Source organism: Vitis vinifera, chromosome 5 (assembly GCF_030704535.1).
Source record: "Vitis vinifera cultivar Pinot Noir 40024 chromosome 5, ASM3070453v1".
Taxonomy (NCBI): domain Eukaryota; kingdom Viridiplantae; phylum Streptophyta; class Magnoliopsida; order Vitales; family Vitaceae; genus Vitis; species Vitis vinifera.
The window spans coordinates 19,097,322-19,112,436 of NC_081809.1; the positions used below are offsets into that span (position 1 = coordinate 19,097,322).

Below are 15,115 nucleotides of genomic sequence, written 5' to 3' on the forward strand. Positions count from 1 at the left end.
TAAGATAGAAACCAATTAAGTTATCTTATTCCTTAACCTTTTATTTCCATAAGAATTTGGAAAAAAAAATCATTAAAACAATTGTAAAATATGACTTAATAATAAGTCTCAAATTTACAAACAAAATATTTATTTATTTATTTTTAAAACTAATTTCTTACTTGAGTCATTTGAGAATTATGGGTTTAAATAAATAGTATTTCACATGCCCAAAGAATCATATACTAAAGTTATGAACATAAATAATTAAATTTTGAGAATTGTGATATTAAATTAAAAAATGAAAATCTCATGTTTATGAGAAAAGTATTTTATTTGTTTTTTCAAACCACTGTTTTACTTGAATCATTTGAGAATTATGATTTAAACTTAAATAGTAGGTGACTACATGCCCAAGATTCATATCCTAAAAATTATGAATTTTAATTTTAAATTCAAATCATCAAGTGTTTTGGATAATGAAAATGTAATTTTTTTTAAATTGTTGATTTTTTTTTTATTGAAATTGACTAATTCAAAAATCATTATTATGTTTCTTACTAAACTAGTTTATATCTTTGATCTCTACTCAACCATGTTTGTACATGACAATTGTGTGGGAAAACACTATGTAAGTGAAGGAGGAAGAATAAGTAGAATGAAAAGATCTTAAAGTTTAAATAATCTAAAATTAAGTTTAAATAATCTAAAATTTATGCTAACGCCCATTAAAAAAAAATGTAAAACCTAGTCATGTTGATAACAAGTCATTATTATAGAGCTAACGATACAAATTTATTTTCATTTGCTGGTATGAAGAAGAGTATTGAGAGAGAGAGAGGTTTCACACCAAAATGTACTTTTTTTTATAGGTACCAACTAGACATGAGATTATTTGTACTCTCGTTCAATGACCTAAATTTCATCATATATGTTCAACAATCTGGATTTGGAGCTTGGTAAGCACCACTTCGATACCTTAGCATTTTCCATATAAACATATAAACTTGTATCAAGGGAATGCATGGATGCTCCTATAATAAATAGTTACAAAAGTCTTCTCAATAACTTTTCTCCACTAGATCTGTGCAGATAAAACCTTGAATTGAAATCCCCAGAATTCACAAAATGATGCAAAGATTTTCAAAGTCCCCAAGAAAATTCACAAAGCATTTAGGTCCACAGCCACCAGTGACAAGGTCACTAAGCATTAAGTTCAAAGGCAGGCCCCTACCTCTACCTCTCTTTTCCTGTCTTTTCTTTTCTTCCTTTTTCTTTCAGTTTCTGAGGTACACTATTGTGAGTTAAAATGGTGGGGGAAAACAAATATCCAGATCAATAATTATCAGGGGATACACCATCACTTCCAGCAGTATACTTGAACTAGAGAACTCCAAAGAAAGGGTTCACTATTGCAGAGTTGAGCTCAGACCCAGCTGAATTCAGCACTGCCATCTCAACCTTGTCCCTTGGGAGAAACAAGAACTCTCCACCTTCTATCTTCTCAAACCCACACAGCTCCAGAAACTCAATGCCTCCTTTAAGTCCACCTACTCTCTCCTGTTAACCACAATAACCACAACTCAGCAAATCAAAAAATTCAAAAGAAAATCAAGCAAAAAGACTAACAGTAGTTTCATGAACACATCATACTGCCCAGGACAGTCCAGTGCTGAAATAAAATACAAATGCCCATCATGCTGATTGACCATAAAGAAGAACACTGCCAAAGTGGCTAAGATGCCAAAAGTGTTGTGTTGTAAATGGTGATGATAATATTCATCTTAGAAGACCCTTACCTGAAAAGACGGGTTAGTGAGTCTAATTTTTCTGAATTTCTCTTCATCGGGATTCTTGGCAACATTCCCTATATAAGTTAAAAGAGTGTGGAATGCTCTTTTCACTTTGGCATCCTCATCCTGGTCATGCAGAAAGAAAACAAAAATGAGGCTATGGTATATAGGGTAGTCAACTCAATGAAACAGTAGAAAGTTTAAGAGATCATACTGAACACTACCAGTTAGCAAGAAGTCAGAAAACAAATGGTTTATTTCTGGTAATGTTGAATGAGGCAAACAGATGAATTTAGATTTTCATATAATGACTTTCTAGCCATTGCTTTTTAATTTTTAGATTGGAAAATTTAATTCCAGGATATATAGAAAAGACAAGCATAACAACACCTTTACAGATTTCACATTAAAAGACTCAGTACAATTCTTTCATTAGGTGTATTGTGAAAACAGGTGCCCATTCATTGAGCATCAAATATAAAATCCCAGGGAATTCAATGACACGACTCTTTTGCAAATCATGATATCAAATCTACTGTAGAATACAATCTATATTTAAAACATAACACTAAATCTCATAAAGTTTTTTTTTCATAAATATAATGTTTAATCTAAATTATAAGATAAGATTGATGGCACGATATCATTTAAACATATTGTCCATTTTTTTCAGATTCAGACCAGACTGGGTCAGAATAGCTGAAGATTTGGTTTGCTTAACCAATGGTTTCCCTGTAGAGCATTACAGTTAGAATTTCCAAAGGATAATTCTTTTCACTGAAACCATCTGAATCAATTTTCATTAGATATACGGTAACAATTGAATTTACCTTGTGATTTTGCTTGAGCGATCGCAGGCACTCTCTCATTTGCTCTACCTTTGTAACAGGCTTAACAGGCAAAAAGGTCTGCAATTTAGACATTAGGGAAGCTTTTAATACAAACTTCAACCAGATTTGTAAGTCATACAACAGCCCAAAACTTGTTCAAACTACTCAGTCACCTTTTTCTCCTGCACAACAGAAGCAGAAGGTTTTACAGCAGCAGGATCTTCTGGTGGCAATCCAAGCTTCCGCCTTCTTTCTGCCTGTGGAAACATAAATCAACTGTTTACCCAAGTATGGTAGTAGTCTAAAAGGTGATGGAAAACAGAATAGGCGCTCGGGAGAGAATCTTGGGCTTAGTTGCCGAATTGGGTCAATGTGAAACAGACATATAGAATGTTTTGATTTATTTATTTATTTATTTGATCAGAAACTAACATTTAATTTCATTGAGCATGAACTAAACAGTACAAAAGGAAGCAGCTACCCCTCACTGGGGATACAACATTCCAAAAGGAAAAGTTAAAGAAAGAAAACTGGATTAGAACCGAAGGGTACAACTCAAGGTGGAAAAAAATCCCCAGGTTGGACAAGTGAGAGGCCCTATGTTTAGCTAATTTATCTTCAGTATGTTTGGTAGTCCAAGGGATCGAATAGATGAAGCACCTTATACGAGCCAATGAGCGTTTCCTTACCCTCTAAATCTCTACATGTCTTTTGAAATCCTTACAAGCTCATTTCTATCATATTAAGAGATTATCAACTTATTTTTTCATTGAACAATGAATTCTGTTCCTGCAAGAAAACTTCCAAAAGGTCCTTCCTTCAAGAATCTTATACAAAAGAAATTATAATAAAATAAAAACTGATCCAACTGAGACTAATTCCAATAATTGGAATGTTATGTTCACCAGGAATTTTCATGATTGGAAGTTGGAAGCTCATGGTGACCTTCTTTCAAAAGTTTTACCCGATGAGGACTGCAAGAGAACCAGATAATATGCTTGTATGGCATAGATATCAAATGGAAACTTCTCTATCAAATCCTTTTATGATGCTTTAGCCAATTGTGGAAATGTTGAATTCCAGCCAGTAGGGTCCAGAGTTTTCAGGTCTACTAAGATTGCTTTCTTTGCTTGGTGGCAAGAGACAATGTCAAACTGGATCATTTGATTGCTAGAAAATAACCTATTGCAAGTAGATGTATCATGTTATGGAAATGGCAGAGACAATGGATGAGTTTTTTCCATCATTGCACGGTAGCTTCAATCTTATGGGCAAGTGCATTCTCTTAGTTTGGGTTCATCAAGTGATGCCAAAGTATGTTTTTCAGCTGGCTTCTAGTTGGCCAAGAGCCAAAGAGAGATGTTTGGAGAGGAGTGAGACACATCTACCCTTTTGAGATTGGATAGTTGTGTTATCTTTTTTCTTATTTTTTTCCCTTTTCTTTTTTATTCTTTTCGTTCTTTGTTTTTTATTCTGATACAGTATCATTTTTAATGAATTTTCTAGCACCTGATAACAGATTCTCAGGATTCACTCTCATATTTGCTGTAGGTTTCACTTGAGAAGAAATTCTCAAGATTTATGCTCATCTCAAGCATAAGTTGCTTGTTAATCATCCACCCAATGCAAACATCCAACCACCCAGATTGGAAGCATCTGTTTAACATGGTAATCTAAACCAAGACAATAATACTAATAAGTAATATTAAAAACCCAATTCACGCTAACAAAAAATAATAATAATAATAATAAGTGTAAGTTGCTTGTTAATTATCCACCCAATGCATACATCCAACCTTCCAGATTGGGAGCATCTGTTTAACATAGTAATATAAACCGAGATAGTAATACTAATAGGTAACATGAGAAACCTAATTCACACTAATTAATAATAGTAATAATAATAATAATAATAATAGTAATAATAATAATAATAATAATAATAATAATAACTTTAAAAAAAAAAACATAGTCTACCAAATAATCATTTTATATCCTGTACTCATCCAATGGATAAGACCAGGCAGCATTCACAACTAGCACAGCCATCCAAAAACAAGATAAAAAAAAAAAAAAAAACTACACAAGCAAAAAATAGAAAATAAAAAATAAGGTACCGTGGATGAGCTCTCATTTTCCTACATGAATGCTTAAGTTTAATGATGCGAATAATACATAATTAAAATACCAAACTCACAAAAAGAGACAGAAAATTAGGTTCATAAAAGGAAATTACCTTAGATTAAAAAATAAACATCAAGACAAATATGGTTACTAATTGATCATAAACATCAATTTCAAAATGCTGCTTCGTAATCGATTATTATTAACTTTTGAATTGAATAAACAATTGTAATTAATTAATAAGCAATTAAGACCTTGTCTTCCTCCAATTTCTGACGAATTTTTTCCCTAGCTCTTTGCTCTTCCTCTTTCTCTGCTCTTCGCAAGGCCAATATACTGTGAAAGCACAACACATCTTTCATCTAGAAATCCAAGAATTGAGAGAAGGGACACTAGATATAATATGATGCTAGGTTGAAAGGTAATACAACTAGATATATTTCAAAAAACTAGATGAAAAACAAACCGTTTTCTTTCATTTTCTTCCTCAATTCGCTTTGCTTCAAGTAGTTCTTTGCCCACTCGAATTCTCTCCTACAAAAATTCATAAAACCAAGTTAACCAAATATAGGAAAAGGATTTGCATAGGTTACAATTGAATATTCTGATACAGCACAACACATGATCAAAAGAAGGTAGAAATCTGCATATTTTTTTAATTAGAGAAAATCTGTGCATGAAAACTAACAAAGAAAAGTTTAATTTATACCAAGCCATCATCCTGGAGAACTAATGAAACTTTCTCTTACAATTTCAGGAAGTGCACTTGCTGATAAACAAGGATCTGAGCATACAAGCCGTAAATTTAGACCAAATCAAACAAAACATTAGTTCTCACCATCATGATATGCCAGGTCGCTATTATGCTTATGCAACTGGCAGCATGTTGTTATCAAGCAAAGCAGATAGCATTTAGAATCATCTGGCACGTTAATGATAACCTTAACGTTGCCAAACTCTATCAGCTAATAAGGTTGCCCTTGATTCTCAAGAAAAAGCTAGTAAGAATGTTAATTCATTGTTCCCTTCAATCACTGTGTTGGAGGAGGGCACTTGCATCCAAATACACTAACTAACTTGCTAGATCCACAATAGAGTTCTGTTCGCTTTTTGATAGGCAAAAGAATAATCTGTGTTAAAAGTGCTTTAAGAAAAAAAGCACCATCAGACAAGTAGAAAGGAAAAGAGAACAAAAAACAATTTCCGTCTACCTACTTTGAGCTTAACCAATCTACAAAGCCTATCGTATTCAAGGAATTGACATCTAAAAAAGATTTGATTGATTGATTCAATTGTTCTGTAACTTCAAATAACCTTCTATTTCTTTCCCTTCATAAAATTTAAAAAAGATAAAAAGGAACAGCCCTCCAAGCTTTCTTCTGCTTCATCCCCACAAAAGAGTCACACCAATTCAAAAGGTTTCCTCTTACTAAAGAATGCATATCCCAAGCCACTTTCAAAAGAGAAAAAAACAGCTGCCGCAGAATTCTTGCTTTGGGACACTCAAGAAGAATATGATTAGCTTACTCAGCTTCCCTTATACACATGTAACATCTGTTTGGTAGAGTCCATCCCCTTCTTTGGAGTTGATCAAGCATTAAAATCCTTCCCACATACAGCTTCCCAAACAAAGAAACTGGATTTCAAAAGAATCCAAGGGTTCCACATTGACCTTTTTTTACTCTTTTTTTTTTTTTTCAGAAATGAAGAAAAATATATTAATAGAAGAAAAGATATAGGAGAAAGAAAAGATACAAAAGAAAGAGAAGAAACCAAGGGAAGGATGAGAGGTCCTTCCTACACAAACTGAACAAAAGAGAAAACTTCCAACAATAGAAATCTAAAAACAAAGAGAAACCCCAACATTCTCAAACTTTTGAAGCGCAAACCGCAATCCAGTTGAGTTGTAAAACACTTAGAGGAACTCCTCTAAAAGCTACAGTACAAGAAGCCCATAGAGAGGAATAGAACAGAATCAAATCCCATAGCATCTCTTCCATTCTCCCCTTATCCTCAAAGATCCTATTGTTTCTCTCTTGCCACACCATCCATACCAAATTAAGGCAAGCAATTTGCCAAAGTGTCTTGCCTCTTAATGAGTTTCCCAAGCCTTTAAAAGCAATAACCAACATGTCCTCAAAACTCCTTGGAGGGACCCAAACCAACCCTGCTAGATTGAACAACTTGTGCCAGAGTCCAATGGTAACAGAACAATGAAGAAAAAGGTGGTTGATCGACTCTCCATTTCCTTTGCAAAGAATGCACCATTGAGGACAGAGGGATTTGTAGGGTCTTCTCAATTGCAACTTATCATTGGTGTTTACCTTCCCATGTGCTACTAACCAAGCAAGGGCCTTAACCTTTGAAGGGGATTTTGAACTCCACAAAAACTTGGCCGGAAGGAACAAGATAGGATTTGAGACTTTTGATAAGGCCAAGAAAAAAGATTTCACTGAAAACAAGTCTGACGATGATAAAGACCACGCTCTTGAATCTGGCAAAGAAGGAGATAAAAGCACTGAACTAAGGGAGGACATTAATCTCTGAAGGAGATCAATTTCTGAATCAGTAAGATTGCGGCGAAAATTAAAATTCCAAGACAGTGGAAAGGAATTGCCAAGGACATTTGAGAAAGTGAGGTTTTTTACAGAAATAACTCTATAAAGATCAGCAAATTGAGAGCACAAAGTTTGGTTACCCCACCAAAGGTCTTCCCAAAAACGAATTCTCTCCCCATTGCCCACCACTAGGTGGACAATAGGGGAAAAAACTTGGAAAACTTGAGCAATAGCCTTCCAAGGGGAAAAAGACCCTTCTTTTACTCAGTTCAGCTTGTTATGCATTTATCAGTTTCCAATTTACTCCCCATCTACTTTGTATTTTATGGTGCATCATCACTGCATAAACATTATTATAAAAATAATTCTTTTACTTGCATAATCAAAATGGTAGTAAATGTATATGTGTGCTTCCTATGTATATTGCAACTGTATTTACATTCCATTTTTCTATTAAATAAGAAACAACAGTTTTATTGAATTATAAAGAAGATAAAAGACTACAGGAAGGATGAGGCATTCTTCAAAATAAACAATATTAGACATGTAAAGTGAGTCACTATATAGTCAAACTCAATTAAGCACTAGTGTGGAATTTTTTTCCCTTTTTTTATAAAATGTACACCCACCGCATATATAATTCCTTACAAAAATATCTCAACCCCAAGATCAGGATTGGCTCCCTACCCCAAATATGACACAATTTGTTCATAGCAGGAAAAAAATTACTCTATATATATATAGTTGATATCATAGAAAAGAGAAATCTTTGAGAGAGTATAGAGTTACCTTTTCTTTCTCTCTTTCCATTCTTTTATCTTCCTCTTCTTTTTTCTTGCGAGCTCGCTCCCTTAAAAGTAAGTAGAAGATCAAAAAACATGAGATACAACATAATAAGAAGGGAACTAGAAAAGTCACAATATTATATCAAGATTATTAAACGGCATTAAATATGCTCAAATCACCATTTTAGGAGATAGTTACAGGGCAATAAACATCGCATGCATGATGTACAGCATAAAGGAGGTACGAGTTTTATCACATAGCCAACATTCTAAATTAATTGTTTACTATAACAAAGCCATGTATGATACATTAAGACAACTGTTATCTTGTTAATTAAAGAAAAGGTCTAGTTAAATTTCCAAAATATAATTAAACTTACAAGTTAGAGGAGGCATATATTTGAAAACATCAACACCACTGCATATACTTTTATGAGAAAACAACAAATTAATGTGATTGAAAGAAATTCCAGAAATAAATTACACCAAAAATAATTTCATAAATGAACAATAATTAAATTAAAAAAATTAGAAAAAAAAGTTTGCTATCAAATTGAATTGGATTTAGACTATTTGCAGAAACTAGAGCAAGGTAAGAAGAGAAGAAGCAAAAATAGAGACTAATCTGTGTCATCTGTTCCGTGTTTTGTTACTTGGTTGTTGATGTCACATTATGTTGCCAGAATCTGTAAAGTTAGTATATGTTACTCGCTGATGAGGTTTGTGGCTGTTGGAGTTGTTTGGCATAACAGGGATTGCAGCTGTATGCACTTTTTCTAAGAAAGACAATTCACAGTTTTCTTAATCTAGAAAGAACACCCTCTAAGAAGTCTCTCATTTTCCTCTTCTTTTCCATTATTTCAAGCTTGATTAAGAATATAAATTGCTAGACAGAACTATAATACTACTGCACAAACTCCACCATACAGCCATTCAGCAGTTTTTGGTACTTGAATGCCATTTCTCAGCATTATTAAATCCATGGGTGGAAAATGAAAGAAAGCAAGCCAGTATCTGCAAAAGCTAAGTGATCTATTAGAACATGGTCTGATGAGTGATATCAAGAAAGAGGACAACACACCACCTTAGTTCTTGAGCTTTGATCTTCATTTCTTCTGGTGTAAGAGATGGTTTAGGAGCCTCAACTTTGGTGTTGACAGGTACCTGCACAATGTTAAGTATGTGACAGAAAAGAAAAATGAATAAGAAACAGAGTTTATTAAAATAACTAAGGATAAATAAATAAAAAGAGATATCCCTTGCACAAGAATAGCAGACATCTGAAATCCTAATACACCTAAATAAAGGCAAAAAGGCCCATGCCAAATTGAGCCACCCAAGGAGGAGCCAAGCAAACCAATAGAAGTGCTAGGGAACTCCTGGTCAAGAAGACCATAAAGAGATCAAGAAGTAAATACAATCTCTCAGCTCTATTGAGGAGCTTTGTCTCCTCGAAGATCCTAGTGTTACTCTCAGTTCATATCACCCAAAGAATGGCTAACAAAGCATATCTCCATGGACACACTTATTACCCTGCCAAAACCCTGAAAAGCTCTGACCAGCATATTTGTGATCCCTCTCAAAGCCACCCTGCGATTGCTGCAATAGCAAAGAGGAACTGCCAAAGATCACAAGCGAGCAGACCATGAAGAAACAAATGATCAATAGCCTCTTCATTTTCCCTGTATAGTTCAGTGCTGATGGCTTGGAAAGGTCCCAAATCTTACACGTCATTGATATTCACTTCATGTGAGACACTACCCATGCAAAACTTTTTCCTTTAAGGAGGGCTTAGGATACCATATCAGCTTGGCCGAAAAAAATAGGTTGGTTATCTTTCATGTAGTGATTGAAAAGGTTATCAAGGCTTATGCCTTCTATAGCCTCAATATAAAGTAATTAAAGCTTATGCCTCATTCTGCTTAGGCTTATAGCCGCCTTGAGGCTTAAGCCTCAAATATTCAAAGGGTTTTACTTTGTCTAGGGCCTTTATAAGTTTTTTGTATATATTTTATAAGCAGTTTAAGCCTCAATATTCAAGGGTTTTAAGGAGTTCTGCTTTTCTAGGGTTTTAGTATAGTTTTACAAGTTATGTCTTGGGTCTAAGACTAAGGTTAAATCTTTTACATAATACAAACTTGGTTTCCAATTAACCATTTAACTAAAGAGGTAAAACAAAATAAAATAAAATTAAGAAGAAGAAATAAAGGAGTCGTTGGCCAAAAAATGAGTTCATGAATAATCATTATCTTACTATTGATAGAAAAGGAAAAAATCACTACAGTTGATGGATGAAGAAGAAAAGTGGGTGGGCATTAACACTAATGGAGAGGATAAATAAAGCAATTGGGTACGAGTATGATTCCTTGAGGATCCTATTAGTGATAGTGATAGGTAGTGCTGAAAATTATTTAATGAACCCATAAGAAAAGGTTGGATTTTAGAAGAAAGAAAGAGGAACTAACTTAGAAACTATTGATAATGACAACCAATTAATTTGATCATCATGACTTGTATGATTTTCTTATTATTTAATTTTAATGAGATTTTATTAGTATTTTTTCAATTTTTTTAAGATTTTCTCTTTCTCATATATATATATATATTGTAGCTAATGCCTTGTTCTGTCTTAAGGCTTAAGCCTTGTCTCAAGTCTGCTTTTAAACTTTTAAAACATTGCTTTCATGGAAAGAAAAAGGATGAAGGAATATGAAGCAAGAAGGTTGTTGAAAAAGTTCCCAATCCATCAAGAGACCAGCATCTCTCATCTAGGGTAGAACAAAGAACTACAATTTTCAAAGGAAGGAACAAAGCCAAATTAAGAATCTTTCCCTCTGAGATTTTTGTATCCTTTGTTTGACATAGCTCCTCTACTTCAAAAGTGAAGTCTTCCTTCTGGGCCAGACAGAGAGAAAAGTAAATTATGGTCAAGTAATATTTGAGTCTCTTGCTCCTTTTTATTTGAATATATATTTTTCATGTGCTTTTCCAAACGATATTTGAATCTCTTGCAATAAAACTTTAGGAAGAGGACCTCGGTGCCAGAATGAACAACAACATTTTAATACTACTTCATGATAGATATATTAAATACAAGAGTGTGAGATGCTACCATGTGAAACCAAATAACAGTTCATGTGGCATGCCCACAGTATGACAAAGCAAATGATGTTGAACAGAATGAAGCCATAAATAAAATCTTGCAACAATGGAACCCAGACAAACAAGGGAATCTGTTGCTAACAAGAAGTTAAGGTCCAAAAGGCTGTTGAATGAAACCAAAGCAACAATGAAGGAGCTTCATTACATGAAAGCCATTGTTGAAAAGTGTTACAACACTAGAATCATGTTCCAGCAACAAATATATACGAAGCCAAGCAAATGCAAACATAAATATTGCCTTCGCCTATAGTCATTACTACATCGAAGTGCTCACTCGTGTCTTCTGGAGCTCCTGAAACCCACCTTAAACTAATTTCTACTTCTGGAATATGATTAGTTGAATACTATGGCTTCAAACTATGAAAAAAATTAGATAAAAAAAATTCAAAACAGGGGACCAATATATAAAAAAACTCAAAAAAGGAAGCTGCACACAGAGCTACTAAAAAGCAGATAAGTGAAGCCATCATACCAAGGGCATCTCATCTATGTCTGAATCATTCTCATGTTCAACTACCCAGTTTACAGCAGCTTCAAGGCTGGTGTTACCTGAATCGGAGGTAAAAATATTCAGATAATTACAAAGACTCTTGATTTGGAAACATGAAAGTATACTAAATAAATAAATAGAGATGGAGATACACATGATGCTAAAAGAATATCAAAAGGGAAAAGCAACCAAGTGGTTATCTGTTATATAGTGCTTAGGGATGTTATAGGAAAAGAGCTAAAGCACTACAAAGCATACAAAAAAGCACATTACATAAAATCTAATCACAATTTGATGAGCAGCAGGTATTGTTCCCTTTTTTTTTTAATCAAAGACAAAAACAAAACCAAAAAAAAAAAAAAACAGAAACGAAAATAAAAGATAAAAAATTGATTAGATGAAGAGTTTTTATTAAGATGGGAAATGCTTCAGCAAGATGTAAGGTGTATACTTTCATCCTCTCTGATTTGTTCTCCTTTTTCTTCTGCAATTTTGGACTTCTTGTAGTTGTTCCTTCCTTCTCTTGTAGATCTCTTTTTTTAGAGCCCTTTTTTGGTAATTCCAATGCTCATCATTTCTTGTTTGGAAGGGAAAAGACAAAGCTAAGAAAAATGCTAGAGAAAAACACAGACTAAGTTCATGTTTTCATTGCCTAAAACCTTTTATGATTGTTCAAGAGTTCCAAAGCAAAGCACTTTCAAATAGAAGCAATTAGATCCAATTTGCCCATCTACTTTATGTCCTTGTTTAGCATTTCGAGGAAAGTTATACTGAGGATTGAAAAGATTCAAGAGATTTTATCTAGTGAGGTGGGGCTCTAGAGATATAACCACACTTAGTGAAGTGGTGGATTGTTTGCATAGGAAAAAGGAGGGTATTAGATCTCTTCGCTTATTAAGGCCCTTCTTTGCAAGTGGAGCTCATAGGAGGAATATATGAGAAGAATGAGGAGGGAGAAGATAGGGGGGAAAAGAAGGGGGTGTTGGGTGGGTAAAGGATTGGACTACGGAAAATGATTAGGAAGGATTGAGATCTCTTTAATAGTAGAGTCTTTTTCTTAGTGGGTAATGAGAAGGTGAAGTTTTGGAAGGATAAATTGTGTGGAGATGTGCCTTTGCGTATATCTTTTCCCTCTTTATATGCTTTAGCATTATCAAAAGAATCGTGAATGGGGGATTTATAGGACTAGACAAGTGAATTGAGTCACTTGAGTCCTTGTTTTTCTAAGCATTTGAAGGATTAGGAACTAAACAACATAAAGCTTTTTGAATAGGTAATATTGACATCTATTGCCTTACGCTAATGTAATATATGTGAACTATTATCTTTTTTCTTGTAGTGTGGATCCAATTTACTTTTTGCTTAGAATCTCGAGATTGATGAAATACCACTCTTTGAAGAAAATAAGGCACCAACCATTAACCATTTGACGATTACTTCTCCTAGTTTCTCAAATGACAAGGAATGAAGTATGAAGAAAAGAACCAATCATTAACCAGCCGAATAGCAACAAGTCAACAGGACTGTAGTCAAGCAAGAAGGCTAAATTTCACATATTATACAATAAATGATAAATTTAGTATCAAAATTGGCATGAACAATAGTTGCAGCTATTTTTGAAATGAATTATCCATAACAATAGAAGTACTATAGGCCAATAGACCAAGTTTTGGAGTGAATACACCACCAAAAATCCAAACTAGTAGCATAAAAGACAAGAAATCCCGGTAGATATTGGAGGCTTTGATGCTGGCCATGGATTTAATAGTTATCAGAACCCCACATTTTGCTCCTCTTAAACTATTTGGGCCATTTCAAACTTCAACTTCCATTCATGTCATAAAGTCCCCTATATGGCACTAGAGAGACACCTCCAAGGGAAGCAAACAAATAATTTCCAAAGTAAACATGGAAATAATATGGTTGCTAGATGCAAATATCAGCACATGCAAAGGCACAAAGCAAAAAGGAAGAAGCACAAGAGCTTAAGAAATGATTAGAAGCTAGCTAGATGAGAAATACTCATCCATCACTCTTTTTTATTTTTTTATTTTATTTTTTTTTTTGATTGGAAACGACACAAAGATTTATTGATAGAAAAAAAGTACAAAAGAAGGATGAGGAATCCTCCTGCCAAAGACAGCTAAACTAAAGAAAAATACACTGAAAAACGCGCAACACTCTAAAAAGACCACTCCTTATGGAGTACATACAGCTATCCAATCAAGAAGTAACGCATTAAGGGGAGTCCCCTTAAAAACCTTGGAACAATAGGCCCAAAGAGAAGCAAGGAAAACAATAGAGTCCCATAGAGCCTCTGAATTCCTTGCTTTATCCTCAAAAATCCTCGCATTCCTTTCCCTCCACACAATCCGAATAAGAGCGATGTTTGCAGCTTGCCACAAGGCTATCCCCCTCTTAGACGAACCAAATCCATTGAATTTGATGTTCATCATGTCAAGGATGCTTCTCGGGGGAACCCAATCCATCTTAGCTAACTGAAATAACCTGTGCCATAACCCAATCGTCAAGGAGCAATGAAGAAAAATATGATCAGCTGATTCCCCATGCTTCATGCACAGAATACAAATATCCGGACTAAGGGCTTTGTAGGGTCTTCTCACTTGTAGCATGTCATTAGTATTCACCTTCTTGTGTGCCACTAACCAGATGAAGGACTGCACTTTGAAGGGAATTTGAGAATTCCAAACGAATTTAGAAGGAAAAACCTGAGGAGGACCAAAAAATTGGGATAAAGCTAGAAAGAAAGATTTAACTGAAAAAAGCCCTGAATAAGCCAAGGGCCACTATCTGGCATCTGGAACTGAAGGAGATAAATGCACTCCATCAAGAGAGCGCATGAGGCCTTCTAAGTCCTCAATCTCAGAATCTGACAAGTTACGACGGAAATTTAAATTCCAAGAGAAAGGGCGAGTAGGACCAAGAACTGAAGAAATAGGTATGTTTTTATCCAAGACTACTCTAAATAGACTTGGATATTGGGATCCCAAAGGTTGGTCCCCCCACCACAAATCTTCCCAGAAGCGAATTCTTTCCCCATTTCCTACCACAAATCGAGTAAACGAGGAAAACTCTTGAAAGACTTGAGAAATAGCCTTCCAAGGACAACGATGTGACCATCTGACTATTGTGTTAGCATCCCAACCATTGGAGTGTGAACCATAGATGCTTAGTATGACCTGATGCCATAGAGCTGAACCCTCTCTAGGGTACCTCCACAACCACTTCCCTAAAAGAGCGAGATTTCTTAGAGAAATATTCCCAAAACCCAAACCCCCTATTTCCTTCGGTTTACACACGACATCCCACCTGACTAGATGATCCTTTTTACCTTCCCCAATCCCTGACCATAAAAAATCCCTCTGCAACCTCT

The 15,115-nt window shown here is 34.6% G+C and overlaps 1 protein-coding gene across 1 annotated transcript in view; it reads right to left on the reverse strand.

Annotated features, from left to right (window-relative positions):
• Positions 1 to 821: 821 nt before the first annotated feature.
• The window catches only part of LOC100248761 (uncharacterized), a 34,129-nt gene continuing 19,835 nt past the window's right edge, over positions 822 to 15,115 (reverse strand). The window contains exons 4-12 of the mRNA XM_002273689.4: positions 11,704 to 11,780; positions 9,154 to 9,233; positions 8,074 to 8,134; positions 5,193 to 5,260; positions 4,981 to 5,062; positions 2,776 to 2,859; positions 2,603 to 2,680; positions 1,779 to 1,898; positions 822 to 1,539 (exon numbers count right to left, since the gene is read on the reverse strand). Of these exons, the coding sequence (XP_002273725.1) occupies positions 1,363 to 1,539; positions 1,779 to 1,898; positions 2,603 to 2,680; positions 2,776 to 2,859; positions 4,981 to 5,062; positions 5,193 to 5,260; positions 8,074 to 8,134; positions 9,154 to 9,233; positions 11,704 to 11,780 (827 nt within the window). The 3' untranslated portion in view covers positions 822 to 1,362. The remainder of the gene's footprint in view (positions 1,540 to 1,778; positions 1,899 to 2,602; positions 2,681 to 2,775; positions 2,860 to 4,980; positions 5,063 to 5,192; positions 5,261 to 8,073; positions 8,135 to 9,153; positions 9,234 to 11,703; positions 11,781 to 15,115) is intronic.